Here is a 16,203-nt window from a genome sequence, read left to right as displayed (position 1 = left end):
AGGTGGATGGTGATGGGCCAGGGAGCTGGCCTGACCCCAAGACCAGTGGCCCACTAGGGAGCTCCTTAGCCCTCCTCCCAGGCACCTGGGTGCCTCTCTTCCTGAGAAGTTAGTGGTTGGCACAAAACTCCTCACTTTCTCCTCTTCCCAGAGGAAGGATCCTGGGATAGTATTTGGGGAGGCAGGGGTGTGGCAGAGGCTGGGAGAATGCACAGCCTGCCTGGTTCCCAGCTTACTCGCATGGTAAGGCTCCCACAGGCCCAGAAAAGACAGGGCCATGAGGGACAAATGAAGTCAGAACATCTCAGGGACCAACGATTCTAAGCAGGGATTACGACCTTGGGCTCCATCATTACATTTCTGGGCTCAACTCCTAGCGCCATCACTTACTGGCTGCTGTGACCATAGACAAGTTATTTAATCTCTCCATAGCTCAGTTTTCTCATCTTTAAAAGGGAATAAAGGACTACCCCCCCTCACAGGGTCACAAGTAAGGATTAAATGAAATGATTCTTGTGGATTGTCTTGCAGTAATAATTCACTACACGTTAGCTATTCTTGTTCCACTTACAAGTACTTTCTCTTGCTTCTGAGTGAAAGCACATGTCTGGTGCTTCCTGCCTTTCCCCATGAAGGCAATTCCAAAACTACAACTCGACAATCTGAAGAATCTCCAAAACATCCCGCACACGTTCTGGAGGCGTGGGCACAGGGACGGGACAGCTCACTGGCGCCTGGCGGTGAACGTCCCCTGCTGGGCGTGCCCAGTGGCTCAACATCGTGCGCACGTGCAGGTTTACACATCAGTGCATCTATGCGTGCGCGAGGCTGGAGACCCGCGAGTTCAGCAGTCCAGGGTTAGCGCCGCGCCGCTGGTAGGCGGGGCAGAACCATTGTTCCGCCGTGGACCGACCCCCCCACCCCACCGCCTGCGAGCTCGCCACGGAGAGAGGCGGGGCTTCGCTGGGCCCGCGGCCCGCGACCCCGGGCTTGAAAGCAAGTCTCCCCTCCTACGCGTCTCGGCGAGCGGGAAGGCGGGGGTGCAGTTGTGTGTAGTGGTCGCCCGTGTGGCTTCCCCACTCCTCCCCGGGAAACTTCCCCAGTGCCCATCCATTCGCGAAGTGCCCGGGGCCAGTCCTGGGCTGGCACCCAACCCCCCGTTCCCCAGTTCCCCGATCGGGTCCTCTCCCTCTTCCAGAGAGGACCCTTGTGAGCGCCTCCTAGGCGGCGGGGTGCCGGGCAGAGGCCCAGCGGCCGGTGGAAGAGAAGCCTAGAAGGAGAAAGGGAGGGGAGGGGGAGTGAGGAGCTCGCGGCAGAGGAAACAGCAGATTGCGCCGAGCCAATGGCAACGGCAGGACGAGGTGGCACCAAATTCCCTTCGGCCAATGACGCGCCGGAGTCTACAGAAGCCCATTAGAATTTCCCCAGGGGCAGGGCCAGAGGCAGGGGCTGCGGCGGCCAAGCCGCGGTGTGTCTGCAGCATCCAATTTTTGCGTCTCCTCCCCTCTCCCGCCCGTGCGGATCTCCCACGGTGGGACAACTCTGCTTACTTTGCCCCTTGTTGGCAACGAATAAAAGGGTCTGAGGAAATACGGGACCCGGTCACCCACTGCCAGCTTTAGCCTTTAAATCACCAGCCTGGGGAGATCCACGCACAGCAGGTCGGGTCCGGACACCGATCCAGCGCGCACCGTGCAGCAAAGGGTTCCGAGCGCAGCGCCGCGGATCGCCGCGCAAAAGCGGCCTCGGGAACTAACCTACCCTCAGTTCGGGCTGCCCCGAACTCCGCTCCGCAGTCTCAGCCCTGGGAAAGTGATCCCAGCGTCCGAGAGCCCAGATGCCGGCCCACTTGCTGCAGGAGGAGGTGAGCTTCCAAGTAATGGCCCCCAGACCGCGGGTTCGCCGGCGCTGGTCGGGCTTCTAAGTGACTCGGTGGGGGAAGAGAGTTGAGATCTCTGCACACAGCCATCTTTTGCGAGTTGTGCTGCCTTCAGTTTGTTGGGAATGGGGATTGTAATTTGGGAACTTAGGTCCCCAACTTTTGTTTTTTAAACTTAAAGAAAAATCTGGTCGTGCCGGTACTCTCACGTATGTAGGCGTGCGGGTTTGCCTTTGTGTGTTCGTTGCGGTGCGAGTGTTTTACTCCTCTTTCCTATTTCCCTTTCACCTTGAGGTTTCACCCCCCTCCCCAATCTCTCTGCACCGTTCCTAGGGGCTTCCCTCTCTTCCATCTGGGATAGACCTTGCCCTCAGGTAACGTGGGTGTTGGGGCCAGGTCTGTGCCTATACCCCGCCCTTCTCCCAGCTTGATTAGCGAGTGAAGTGGCCCCTACTACGTCCACGTGTCCTCTCCTCTCTCCTGACCCTCCACTTCCTCTCCCTTCCAGATCTCTAGCTCCTACACAACCACCACCACCATCACAGCGCCTCCCTCCAGGCTCCTGCAGAATGGAGGGGGCAAGCTGGAGAAGGCTCCCCTATACTTGGAAGAAGACATCCGCCCTGAAATAAGAGATGACATCTATGACCCAAGCTACCAGGATAAGGAGGGCCCAAATCCCAAGCTTGAGTATGTCTGGAGAAACATCATCCTCATGTCTGTGCTACACTTGGGAGCCCTGTATGGGATCACATGGATCCCCACCTGCAAAATGTACACCTTGCTCTGGGGTAAGAGTTCTCCCTGTCCTGACCCAGTACCCCAGGTTCTCTCCCCTCTTAATAAAGTAGGATCGTACATAGAGCAGAAACTCCAGCCCTTCCAGACTGAGGTTTTCCCAGCCATTTCTCTTTGGTGTCCTGAGAGGCTGGGTGGGCTGGGAACAGAGCCTAGGGGGTTTGGGATACAGGAGTGTCAGTTCTGGGCATCCTTTAATTTGGGTGTTGGGGAGGGACCTCTGAGACCATGGGCCGCAGGTTCTGAAGGAAGCAGAACTGTGCCAGAGAGTCAGCTTTCCCGGAAAGAGGTTTTCTGCTTCAAGTCTTTAGTTGACTGCTTGTCCCAGCCCTGCCAGCCACGAAGGAATCAAGGTCCCTACCTGGGAGGCATGGGGACATGGGACTAGACTAGTGGCTTTAGAAGGTATATGCTGAGCACAGTCATGGGATAGCGAAAGAAGCTACTCAGGAAGAGTTAGTAGAAGAGGGAGGAACAGAGCGGTGGTCATCCACAAAATTATTTTGCCCTGACCCTTGGCCCTGTCAGGCGCCTTAGTCACATAGACAGGTGAAGAAGTCTCCTGAGTAACCCAAGTTACACAGATTTGCTGCTCTGTGACTCCACGTAGGTCTCCAGGGGACTGCACGTGCCACTCAACAAAATGTTCTTAGAATGAGATAAGATTAAAGAAGTGTTTCATGTCCCATTCCCCACTCATCCTGCTCCAGCCCCCTGAGCCTGGGCAGCCCTGGCCTTCAGGCTGCTGCAGTGAGAGAGACAGTCCCCAGTGCATCCCTGCCCTGCCCTTAGCTCAGCTCTTTCAGGAATCCACGGGCTTGGGCACACAGCAGGGCCCTGCCCCCTGCACACACACATGCGCTCTGAGGGCATTTCCACCTCTGCCACCGTAAGTCTGACTTCGGAAGGGGAGAGCAGGGAAGCCTAAAGACCCAGGGGACCCACATCGCCACTCTCTGAGGGGAGTGGGCCAGAACTCCTTCTCCAGGAAGCAACTGTAGGATTTCCAGAGCAGTCCAGGGTGTGCGGCGCTTGCAGACAGCTGCACTCTTGGAGGGGAGTTATGTAGGGCCAGTGGGTAGGTCTCAGCCGAGTCCTCCAGGACCTCTTTAGTCTAAAGGTGCTTTTAGACTAAAAAGGTCCGCGGAGCTTTGTCTTGGGGAATCCTCTTGGTGCCACAGACAGAGAAATGCAACTGGGTAGATCCCCTCTCTCAGTTTTTCCAGATACACACTGGGGACAACAGTACTTTTTTTGAGATTAGAAAGGTAGTGCTCCTTAAGTTACACGTGTGTCATTGCTGGGGCCAGCCACATGCAGATGAAATCTGTCCTTCTGCAGACCAGGAAGGGCTCTTATATTTGTGAGGGGAGGGGGACGTCTGTTCTCTAGCCCTTCTGAGAACCCAGCAGAACTTTAGTTCAGAGCGAGGAATCAAGAGCAGGGACAAGGATTCCCCAGGGAGACTGTGGACCCCTCTTTCTACCCCTTCTCCCCAACATAGGAGTCTTCACCAGGTGTTTAGTCACCTGCAAGCCCCTTCCAGCCTCAGGTCTCCCTGTAAGCCTCTCGTAAAGTCCAGAGTTTGGCCAGACCGCTGCTGCTCACTCCTCTTCCTCAGCTGCTACTGCAGTGCAGAATGCTCTCCCCAAACCAGGGCTGTGCCCGCTACCTTTTTGGTGCCCTGCCCGTGGGTGTGTGCTGTGCCTTTGGACAGAGAAGTGTGTCACACGAAGACTGGATAAGTTGTGACGTTTTTACTCCTGTCCCTGGGCCCCGTGGTGGATGGCTTAGCTGACGGAATGACCGATTTGGTAGGGGGATATCAGAACTCTTAAGGAACAAAAGGGGGTTGGGGGGAGGGTCAGAGGGTCCTTCTGAGTTCAGGAGCTTGGCTTCACCTTTTCTTGTTTTATCCCTAAGGACAGTGTTAAATTAGCAGATGGTTGTGATTCCAGCATTTCTCATGACTGAGCAATTTTGAGCGTGTCTCAGAAGAGCCCTGAGGGAAGGGCTGAAGAGATATGTCTGGCTACACTGAGAGGCCATGGGGCAAAACTTCTCCAGTCTCTTTCTTAGGACTAAAGCTATGAGGTTTTGCTTAACCATCAATTTGGACTTTAATAGAGAATGAATTTCCAACGGGCGCAAGGCCTTCTATTAGATAAGCCTTAGAGAAAAAGGCACCAGAGGGCTTGGGTGCTTTTCCCAATTCCTTTGTTAATGCAAGGATCTTATGTGCTTTCTGAGTCAACTTGCCAGGGTCTTCGGTGGCATGAAACAACCCCAGTAACTTCCTTGCTTCTGAGCTGAGTGCTTCTTTTGTGCCCAAAGACATTTTTCTTCACCCTTAGTGATTGGCGGGCTGTGGCTCAACTGTCATTTATCCAGGTGCAGGTGCAGGCAAGATACTGCATCTGGGAGGATATTACCACGTGGCCGGAGACCAGCAAATCATAGGGGGCCTTAATTTAGCCCAGAGGAACTGTGGGTAGAACTCTCACTGGGACAGACTCTAGCTCCATGGCTCTCCTCCCCTGTCGGAGGAATACGATAGGGTAGAGGAAGATGGATGGGGTGGGAGGAGCTTGTTTAGGAAACTGGTATCTATGGCTGAAGAAGAACACAGGACAATTTGTTACAATGTGTGGTGTCTCCAACTGCAACTAAGTTCAGTGGCCACTGAGGATCCATTGTTTCTAGCTGCTTCCCTAGGAATGAAACATTGTCAACAGTCACTGCTCTACCAAGGCCCCAGCCCCTGCCTCCTAGAGTTACTGAACAGAGGAAGGTAGGTATGCCAAGAAACCCGCCTCCCAGTTAGAGACTCTGTCTGGCACCCCCGGAGCCTGCAGGCCTCCAGGAAGGTGAGGCAGTACAGCATTGGGGTGCTCCACCCACAGCTTTGAGTCCGTGCCGCTATTATCTAGAATTAGCCTTGCCAGAGGGAGTGTGGGCTGGCAGAAGGACATGGCAAAGGCGAGACACAGGAACCTTGTGCCTATCTTGGGGACGTGGATGGTACACATCCTTGTGCCAGACTTCCGAACATAAACTGCTTATTGACAGAAAATCTAGTTTCAAATCTTGGCTCCATTTCTTACTTGCCATGTGACGATAGATAAACACTTAACTTCTCTGAGCTTCTCTTTCTTCAACTGCAAAGTGAGGATATTAAACCCCATTTGGGGTATCCAGTGAATTGGAGAATATAAAATCCTTGGCGAAGCTTAAGATGCTGTGCAGCTATTAAAAAAAAAAAAAAAAAAGATGCTGTGCAGCTATGACTTACATGCAGGGTGAATTTTCTCCTCCTATGGCCACACCACCTGCAAAAAGATTGCAATGCTTTCGTACCAGCTGGTAAATAGCCCTAGTTCTGAGCCCCCTTAATGTCCCCTAGGACCCAGGGACCCTTGAATTGGTCAGTGCCCAGACCATACTGTCTGTTAAATAATTTAATACTATCCTTGCTTATATGTCTTAAGCGCTGCAGGAGTAGTCTGCGGTCCTTCAAACCTTGAAGAAGGTTAGCAGAAGGTCAGAGGAGATGCGATCTGGGAGACTGTCCTTCATGAGTGAGAATGCCAAGTGGCTGGGGGGTGAGAGCCCTCTTCTCTGTCCTGCCTTTCTGAAGTTTTTGGGACTCCTAAGCTTATTCCAGCTCCTAGGTTGAGAGGATGAGAGGTGATGGTATTTTTCAAGTGATAAAATCAAAGGAGCCTAAGAGATCAAGGTATCCCTGGAGTTCAGGAAAAAGCAGATCCTCACTGGGAGGCTAAAGAACACACAGACTCTGACCTGAGGAGAACATCATGTGAATGCTTTTCCAGATTAATGACTCCCTGCCCTGTCTTCTCCTGGCAGCGTTTTTCTACTATCTGATTAGCGCCCTGGGCGTCACAGCAGGAGCCCATCGCCTGTGGAGTCACCGAAGTTACAAAGCTCGGCTGCCCCTGCGCCTCTTCCTGATCATCGCCAACACGATGGCATTCCAGGTGAGAAGCCAGCTGTGCTCAGCTCTTTTTTCCTCACTCTTTATTGACGATCTGGGAGCAGAATGGAGGCGATCAGTGCCTGGAGAGGAGCAGCACCTGGACAGCCACTTCACTTTCTCCTTATAGTCAAGTTCGAGTTCAGTCCTGAAGTCCATAAGACATAAGTTTACTTCTGAGTGACTGGAAAAGGGAAGTAGGGGATAAAGAGGAAATACTCTCAGTGTATAGGGTCATTTTTGATCCTCTGTTATCACAAAGTCTGGCCATTGTGGTCCTTCATAAGTGCATAAGGCAGGAACTGAAGGCAGGAACTGACCCTGGTTTCCCTGGCAGACATTGAACAAGACATTCACTACTTTAATGTCTTAGGATTCCACCACAATGGGGCTGAAGTTAATGTTCCACAGATTCATGAACTCTGTTGTTTTCAGGTAAGAAGATCATACACTTTTATAGTGCTAACGATATGCCTGGCGCTATTCTAAGCACTTGTCATAGATTACCTCATTAAACCCTCACACTGATCTTAGGAGGGAGCTGCTATTGTTATCCCCATTTCACAGATGGGGAAATTGTGTCACTGAGGGTTTAGGTCCAACGCTATGGTCCTATGTTGGGCTACCAGGCTGCCTAAGTCAAGTATTGAGGTTTGTTTAAGCAGGAAGTTTATAGCAGAGATAGAATGAAGGGAATTGGAGAAAGGGAACTCATAGTTATTAAGCAGTAGCAGTGGGTAAAGGATAGCATGTAGTGCAAGGCTTAGCTTGGAGTAAGAGGAAAAAACAAGGAAACCAAATTAATCCCCTTCTCCATGACAATATCCCACGGTTACATAATCATCTCTGCCATAGCACTTAATGCCTTGAAGGCTCCCCACGTTGTCCCTGTGGGGCAAAAGAAGGAAGAGATTGTGCAGACTTCCCAGCCATTGGAACTCCCCTGAGAGGGTGTCTCTCCTCAGGCCTTCATTCCTCTTCTCTGTTCCTCCAGAATGACGTTTACGAATGGGCCCGAGATCACCGTGCCCACCACAAGTTTTCGGAAACACATGCTGATCCCCACAATTCCCGACGTGGCTTTTTCTTCTCTCACGTGGGTTGGCTGCTTGTGCGCAAACACCCAGAAGTCAAAGAGAAGGGTGGTTTGCTAAACTTATCTGACCTAAAAGCTGAGAAGCTGTTGGTGTTCCAGAGGAGGTGAGTGACATGATGATGGAGCTGGGGACCTGGCACTTGGCGACCCACTTTTTTCTCCTAGGACTTGTCAACATGAACTGAGAAATTTACTGGGTTTCCATATCCCAAATTATAATTTAAAACCCTAATTGTTAATAGCCCACAGGCCCATAGCCATAGACTGTTGTTGTTTCTTTCTCTCTGAGCTATCTAAACCAATTAAATTCAACAAATGTTTGTTGACCTAGGACGGTCATGGATACAAAGCTGAATGTGTCATGGTCCTTACCTTCAAGGAGTTCATAGCTTATTGGGGAGTGGAGGGATAAGCCAAGTGTCCAAATACCTATGATACGTGGCAAAATATTTTCCATACCCAGGAGAGGCACAAAGGGGAGGGAAGTTGCAGAGTGGGGAACATCAGGGAAGGGCTTATGAAGAAAGTAAGCTTTGGAATCCACTGATGGATAGAGATTTTCACAGGTGGGAAGGGGGGGACAGTGCAAACAGAAAGAATGAGCTGAAGTGTGTTCCAGCAACAGAGTCCTTTGAAGTGCAGGGTGTGGTAGGAAATAAGGCTAGAAAGGGAAACCGATGCCATTCTTGTGGAGTATTAAAAGCAGATGAGGTTTACTTTAACCCAGGCAATAGGAAACCATGAAAAGTCTTTTGAGCCAGAATGTGGCATGGTTGGAGGTGTGCTTTAGAAAGGTCACTCTGGGGATAGGTGAAAGAAGGCCTTGAGCTAAAGAGGTGGGAAGCAGGGCCACAGGTGGGGAGGTAGTGGGGATCCGTGCAGGGAAGTGGTGGTAGGAGTGGAGAGGAGTTGGAAGCAGGGGTTATTAATGATACAAGAGGATCAGACTTGACTGCTGAAGGGGTGTAGGAAACCAGCTCCCTCGGAATGTCAATGGCCTGCTGTACATTTGGGAGAATGAAGAATGGGACAGGGCCTCCAGAGGGACAGACCTGCAGGCATCTAGGACATTTGGAGTGCCTCTCTGAGGGAAAAGAAGAGGAAGGATGAGAAGGATTCCTGGCTAGCAGGAGATGGAGGCAAGATACTAAACATAGATTCTGCCAAGAGCACTGATAAAGAGAAAGGAAGCCCAAAGGCAGAATGGAAAAACCCGGGAAGGAGAACTGAGTCTGTAACTTGGACCCCACCTGTTTTACCAAAGTGGTATTATGCTGTAGTGAGAGAGCAATGGATTTAGAGTCAGGAGACAAAGCATTCCAATCCTTGCTCCACCAGTTCCTGGTGGTGTGACCCTAGAAAAGTCATTTAACCCCTCATTACCTCATCTAAGAAGTATGATAATAACACAACATTCTCAGAAGATTTCCCACCCCAATCCCTCTTGCTCTGTTTCCTGCTACACTGTGCTCACAATGTAGAAAGCAAGAGACAGCCCAACCGTGTGAGAAGAGAAAATCAGGTAGGTCTCAGAGTCCTCTCTCCACTGACCGGGTGTGTGATCTCTCAATGTAGGTACTACAAACCTGCTGTCCTGTTGATGTGCTTCATCCTGCCCACACTCGTGCCCTGGTACTGCTGGGGTGAAACTTTTCCACACAGCCTGTTAGTCGCCACCTTCTTGCGTTATGCCGTTGTGCTCAATGCCACCTGGCTGGTGAACAGTGCTGCCCACCTGTACGGATACCGCCCTTATGACAAGACCATTAACCCCCGAGAGAATCTCCTGGTTTCACTGGGAGCTGTAGGTAAGTCACATCTAGTGGTCTGCCGCTTAGAGTATTAGGCTAGGAGCCAGAAAAACCAGATTCACCTGTTTTATGACCCCTCTCTGTCTTTACACTATAAAACTAAGGGGCAATATTAAAAATCCTTGAGAATTAAGCAGCAAGTCCTATGTAAAGAGAACAGGGTGAGGGACTTCCCTGGTGGCGCAGTGGTTAAGAACCCGCCTGCCAATGCAGAGGACACGGGTTAGAGCCCTGGTCGGGGAAGATCCCACATGCCACGGAGCAACTAAGCACGTGCGCCGCAACTACTGAGCCTGCGCACCTAGAGGCCGTGCTCCACAACAAGGGAAGCCACTGCAATGAGAAGCCCGTGAGCTGCAACAAAGAGTAGCCCCCTGCTCGCCGCAACTAGAGAAAGCCCACACACAGCAACGAAGACCCAACACAGCCAAAACTAAATAAATAAATGAGAAAAGGGTGAAAAATAACAATGCCTTTGATTCCAGGTTCCAGCACAATCCCCAGATGCTATGTATGATGATCCCCTTTGGGTTGCCCTTTTTCCAGTCATCTCTGATCTGGGTGGCTGTAAGCCTAGTGTTTTATATTTAGACGTGCTATACGACATGTAGAACAAATAGTTGTCAGTTAATTCAATAAGCTTCTCTTCTGTCACCTTGCTATTTTCAGAGAGGCCATACTTGAAGTGTATTTCATGCCTTATTGCTTGGTGATGCCAGTACGAAGGACATCAAAGCAACTGTTGGTGGCCCTTTATCACCACCTACCATTCTCATCTCTTGTCCTTTATTTTTCTCTCTTCTGCTCCTCTTCTGTGCTGGGAACACTCCCTCCCCTCAACGTGGCTTAGGGAACTCCCAGTAAAGCAGTTAGTTTGATCACAAGTACCTGCTCACTGATCTAATGCTGACTATTCAAGAATTTATTTATACCATTCCAGTTCCAATAGCCAGAGTCTAAGACAACAGGGTTCTACAGTCTGTCTCCATTTTTTTTTTTTTTTTTTGTCCGTCACTCTTTTCAACGAAATATAGACCTTGACTAAGGCCTGGAATTAGATTTCCTCAAGCAGACCCCATGGCCTCTTCCACACCAGTCGTCAGTGCTGTTGGTCATTCAGCATTCTCGAGGCAACCTCCCTGCTCCACACATTTACGTGCGCCACAGCCTAGCCTTCGTTTTGTTCTCTTTAAAACCTTCCTTTGTATTCTCAACCCTGACCATCTTTTTTTACTATCTGCACTAAAGACATTTTTTCATCTCTTTTTAACTTTCATGCACCTTCCCCCTCCTTTCAGACACCTTGTACTGTTGTCTGAACCATGTTTGAAATCAATCATACAGGTTATTTTCATAGAAAATTAATGAACGTTATGGCAGTTTCTGGAATGAGATCGGTCCTGTCCTGCAAACAGATCTGTCTTCCCCAGCCCCAATGACCACCCATTCAAAGTGGCTGCCAGTAGCTTACTTTGTCTCTTATCATTCCTCCATACCTGCTCTCCCCGCCTATCACCTCACCCTTTGTTCTCCGGTAGCCTGCTGCCCTGCCGTTCTAATCTTTTTCTTCTTGAATTACCTCCCCCGCGGTCACATGCTCATCTTCTCTCTGCTAAAGCTGGCCTCACCCCTTGAGCCTCTTTTGGGCTGTATCTTGCTGCCCCAGTTGCAAAGTCTCGTCCTTTTTTCACCCACTGACCTTCCTCCTCTTTTCTTCCTCCCTTGGCAACGTGTGTGTGTCTGATTCAGTTTAAATCTGATGTGTGGGCCTGGCTAGTGCTCATACAGAGCCTAGCTGCAAGGTCGTTTATGGAAATTAGTAATCCTCCATCAGTACCTTTAGCCTTGGGGTTTTCCTACCCTCCCTCACTTCACACTGGATAAACTGATGATCCACACTGTGGATAGTCAGAGAAAGGACGTACCTTGAGGTGATGCCCTGGATGGTGTCTTTCCCATCGCAGGACTTCCTTCCTTTTTGGTTATTAATGCCATTATTACTCTACTGGGGCTCTTTCATCTTTAAAGGGCTTAGCACACTCTTTTACTAGCTATTCTTTTTTTTTTTTTTTAATTTATTTTTGGCTGTGTTGGGTCTTCGTCGCTGTGCGCGGGCTTTCTCTCGTTGCAGCGAGCGGGGGCTACTCTTCGTTGCGGTGCGTGGGCTTCTCATTGTGGTGGCTTCTCTTGTTGCAGAGGAGCGCGGGCTCTAGATGCCTGGGCTTCAGTAGTTGTGGCACGCGGGCTTCAGTGGTTGTGGCTCAGGGGCTCCAGAGCGCAGGCTCAGTAGTTGTGATGCACGGGCTTAGTTGCTCCATGGCATGTGGGATCTTCCCGGACCAGGGCTTGAACCCGTGTCCCCTGCATTGGCAGGCGGATTCTTAACCACTGCGCCACCAGGGAAGTCCCTATTAGCTCTTCTTTACCCAGCTTTACCCCAGCCTCATAAGGGTCGGTATTGTTATTGTTGAATGAGGTTCAGAAAGAAGATCCCGCCGCGGATTAGAGAACTCTCTGTCTGTGGAGTTTCCACAGCTTGATGCATTACAGAAATTATCCTGAATCCAGAATCTCTTTGGTTTTCCTCTATCCAGCAAAGTGAACTGCTCATCTCAGAATCTTAGAGGGACTCCCTAAGCCTTTTGATTCTTATTCCCTCAGAGAGCTTCTGTTTTATCAGCTTCACCCACACACCAGGGTCAAAGCTCAAAGAATTAGAAGCCAGAGCAGTCTACTCTGAACCAGTGGAGGCTGAGGAACTTGGGCCCATGGGCTGGGCCTTCTTTCTTTTGACTTGACTGTTGCTGCCCAGTTCTGTTGGTACCTTCCACCCTTGGAGAGAGTACCCATGCAGTGGGGAAAGGTGTACTCCTTTGCTCACCTTTGTAAGAAACACAGCAAAGGTTCTTCATTCTGGACTCTCTCCTCTCCCCACCCTAACACATGCACATACACACAGAGTCTTTAGGGTCTCATACCAATATGTAGTGAAGCTCTGGAATTTTCCAGTCTAAAATCCACTCCCAGTGATAGAAGTTTCTCTCAAATCATCTTATCCTCTCAGAAACTGCCCGTCCTCCTCCCACAAAGGCTCCCAGAGAGCCATGGTGACCAGGGTCTCCCCAGTCCTTTCTTAAGATGCCTCTTAGGGAATCTGTTGGGTTCAGAGTTTAAAAGACTGGATTCGTCCATTCATTCATTCAACAGCGGCAGGTTTCTACTACATTTGAGGTACTCCGCCAGGTAACCAGAGTGCCAAGATCAAGAAGCCAGCAACCCAGTGTAGCTCCATAACTCTTCTCTGCTTTGTTCCAGGTGAGGGCTTCCACAACTACCACCACTCCTTTCCCTATGACTACTCTGCCAGTGAATACCGCTGGCACATCAACTTTACCACATTCTTCATCGATTGCATGGCTGCCATCGGTCTGGCTTATGACCGAAAGAAAGTATCCAAGGCTGCCGTCTTGGCCAGGATTAAAAGAACTGGAGATGAAAGCTACAAGAGTGGCTGAATTTGGGGTCCCTCGGTTTCCTTTTCCAAAAGCCAGCTGGGCAGAGGTTTAATGTTCTGTTTATTAACTACTGAATAATGCTACCAGGATGCTAAAGATGATGACGTTAACCCATTCCAGTACAGTATTCTTTTAAATTTTCTTTTAAAATTGAAAGCCAACAACTCTGCCTTTATGATGCTAAGCTTATGTTCTTATTTCTTTTCTTTTCTTCTTTCTCTTCTAGTCCCATTATCCTTCCCTTTGTTTTGTTCCTATCACCTTCCTTTCTCTTCCCCCTCAATGCCCCCCAGGCAAGCAGCTGGTCAGTCATTGGTGGGTTTCCAGCTTCCAAAGCCTAGACAACCTTTCTAGGGTCCAAAACTAGTGGTCTTTGCCCCAGATAACCCTTTCCTTGAGCTGTCCTGAGCTTTAAGGTGGGTGGCTCAAGCTAGAGATATGACAAAATCTTCTGGGAAGGCCCCCAGTTAGCTTCAGCTTAGGCTTTTGCTATATGAAATGGAAAAATAACTTTATTGGCACAAAGCTTTGAAAGCAGGTAAATTGTCAGGGGAAAGAGTTAGCATGCATGATATGATTGATAAGTAAGGATGAGTTGACGTGGGAAACAAGGCAGGAAGCTCCTGCTGTGATCTGACACCCAGCTGCCTGCCCACTACCCAGCATGCTTCCTTTCTCTCCTGCCTCTGACTGGGGAATGGCCGTGGAGCTTGGCAATGCTAGAACTCAAAAGCAAATCTCAATGTCCCAATCTACTTTAGGCTGAGGATAAAGAAGAAGCATTTAGTTTATGGTAAAAGTGCTCTGCCGGGGAAGGATTTTTTTTCTTTCTTTCATGACAGGAAAATTTCTTATTCCAGATAACAAGAAATCTTGAGGGTTGGTTGTTTCCAGAATTGGTGATTCCAGCAGCTCATGGAATCGTCAAAATTCTTTCATCTTTCTACTGTGCCATCTTTGGTACATTGGTCAGCTCCCCTCATAGTAATAAGGTGGCTTCAGCATTTTGAGACATCCAAAAAAGATGTGTTGGTGGTACAGTGGTGAGCATAGCTGCCTCCCAAAAAAGAAAGGATTTTCGGAGGTGGGGTTGGGTCAAACATAGAGCTGTACGTCCATGGGTACTTTGCTTGGAATATTAAAATAAACCTTTTAGAGTATTTCCCTCTGAAGGAGAGTGGGGCTTGAAGAAGAGGAAGAATTAGGCGGGTTGTCTCCTTTCCTCTCGCTGCTGGACAGGAGATGGAGAGGTTGAGGGGCAGGGTCTGTAGGCAGTTCCTAAGAGGGAACATTACAAAAGAAGGGCTCTGAGAACACACTGCTGGGGGATTTGGAAGGTTACTGAGTAAGTTATTGGGTGTCCTAATATGGAAGCTGGTTATACAAACAAGTTAGATGTTGGGTTCATTTCATTAATTTCAATTTCTCCTTGGACCGAGAAAGAACTAGAAGGCTTCTCCCCACAGTGTTGAACCCTTTCACTCTTCCTTCTCTGTTAACTTCTAGCCTAAAGTATAGGACTGCTTGGGGGGTGGGGTAGGAATCTCTTAACTACCCTGACTATGGATTCCTGGCTCTGCCCTGTCTGTCCATTTTCTCCTGCCAGTTCTATCTCCTCCCCAATGTTTTCTTCTTTCTCTGGATAGGCAAGCCTCCTTTGTGTGTATTCAGAGGCAGCGATGGCTACTGTGGTCCAGGCAGCTCCCTCTCCTACAGACAGTATGCTCAGGGTAGCTGAACCACTGTTTCTCTTTATAAAGTTGAACGAGCTGCCACTTTCACTTGGCCTCCAGAGTCTCCACCTACACCCTTGTGCTTCCCCACCACACTGATGACTCAAGACAAGGCTAGCAAACCCCGCTGGAGACATCCTGGGCACAGGCATTCTCTCTCATGAGGCACAGCCAAGCCAAATGCTCATGTTGTGCCAGTGAGCCAGCCATGGAGCAAAAGAGCATTTGTTTTTAGTCTCCAGTGTCTGGTCAGAACCAGAGAGGATGCTGGATGCCTCCTGCTTACTCAGTAAGCCTGCCCAGCCTGAGTCAGTGCTCCCAGCTGAAAGTGCAAGGCTTGCAGAAGTAGGAGGAGCCAAGTCTTCACTGGGAAGCACAAGAAGCAAAGGCAAGTTCCAAAGTGCCTCACTCCAAAGGAGGCCCCGGCCCCTGGAGCCAGGGTATACAGCAAAGCTTTGGCTAAGACTTGGGATGTGAGATGCCATGAACTTTGTTGAACAGTGTCTCTGTTCAGCAAACTAACCAGCATTCCCCACAACACAGCCTAGGGCAGACAATAGCATAGAGGAGTTCTGAAGAAACATCAGTGTCTGAGAACCTTGGGCCACTCCTGTCCCTGTAACCTCAGTCGTCAATGCAGAAGCCTGGCCTTACTCTGTTAAGATTGGAAATGTACAGTACCAAATGCTCTGTCCACTGTTGAGCCCCAAGGATGGAAGGGAGGAGAGCATTTCTTTCTGTATGAATTGAATAGATGGAGGCCACAGGGGTTGGGCTGGACTAAAGGCATCCTTGTCTTTTGAGCTGTTCCTCTCAGTAGAAAAAAAATCTAATGGAAGATCACTGTAGTTTAGATCCACTGACCCAAGTACCTACCCCTTGGAAATGCCTGTGGGGTAGTTTTAATTCCACAGGTCATCAGAGGCCTGCTTTACACCTGATGATCAAAACCAACTTTTATCTTTCTATTCTAATTTTGTTCGATGGACCTGATCTATACCATGACCCTACACAGGCTGGATGGGGTCCAGTTTCTAACAGGCCTTGCTTTGTGGGCGTGCTGACAACTTATCTGGGTGCCTTACATCTTTTTTAATCAGTGTTGCATCTGAGCCTGCTCTGCTTCCTCCCTGCTCCCTCTGTGGAGTTCTTTTGCACCTGAGAGCCTGCAGAAGTGGCTAGTAGAAAAGGGGGCCTGGCTGGAGAATTATCAGTATAGCTGTTTGCAGGATTCCCTTCTGGACTTTGTTTTGGAAACTTTCCTTAGGGCTGTTTTTATTAATTGCCCACATATGATGGAGGGTGGAAGGAATTTGAATGTATTTGACTTATAATTTTTTTTTAATATTAAAAGATGGTTGTAGCATTTAAAATGGA

General features: G+C 49.5%; 1 protein-coding gene across 1 annotated transcript; it reads left to right on the top strand.

The window, feature by feature from the left end:
* Positions 1 to 1,652: 1,652 nt before the first annotated feature.
* On the top strand, positions 1,653 to 14,148 carry SCD (stearoyl-CoA desaturase). Its single transcript, XM_065894722.1, has 6 exons — positions 1,653 to 1,864; positions 2,388 to 2,670; positions 6,545 to 6,675; positions 7,666 to 7,871; positions 9,343 to 9,575; positions 12,894 to 14,148. The coding sequence occupies exons 1-6, from the start codon at positions 1,838 to 1,840 to the stop codon at positions 13,091 to 13,093; spliced, it is 1,080 nt and encodes a 359-aa protein (XP_065750794.1). The 5' UTR covers positions 1,653 to 1,837; the 3' UTR covers positions 13,094 to 14,148.
* The last annotated feature ends 2,055 nt before the right edge of the window (positions 14,149 to 16,203 follow it).

This window comes from Phocoena phocoena, chromosome 16, assembly GCF_963924675.1.
Source record: "Phocoena phocoena chromosome 16, mPhoPho1.1, whole genome shotgun sequence".
Classification (NCBI taxonomy): Eukaryota; Metazoa; Chordata; class Mammalia; order Artiodactyla; family Phocoenidae; genus Phocoena; species Phocoena phocoena.
This window is presented reverse-complemented; position numbering and strand designations above follow the sequence as displayed.

Coding starts and splice junctions, on each gene's coding strand:
- SCD (XM_065894722.1), top strand. CDS start 1,838: ATGCCGGCCCACTTGCTGCAGGAGGAG. Junction 1,865..2,387: donor CCCACTTGCTGCAGGAGGAG/GTGAGCTTCCAA, acceptor TCTCCCTTCCAG/ATCTCTAGCTCCTACACAAC. Junction 7,872..9,342: donor CTGTTGGTGTTCCAGAGGAG/GTGAGTGACATG, acceptor CTCTCAATGTAG/GTACTACAAACCTGCTGTCC.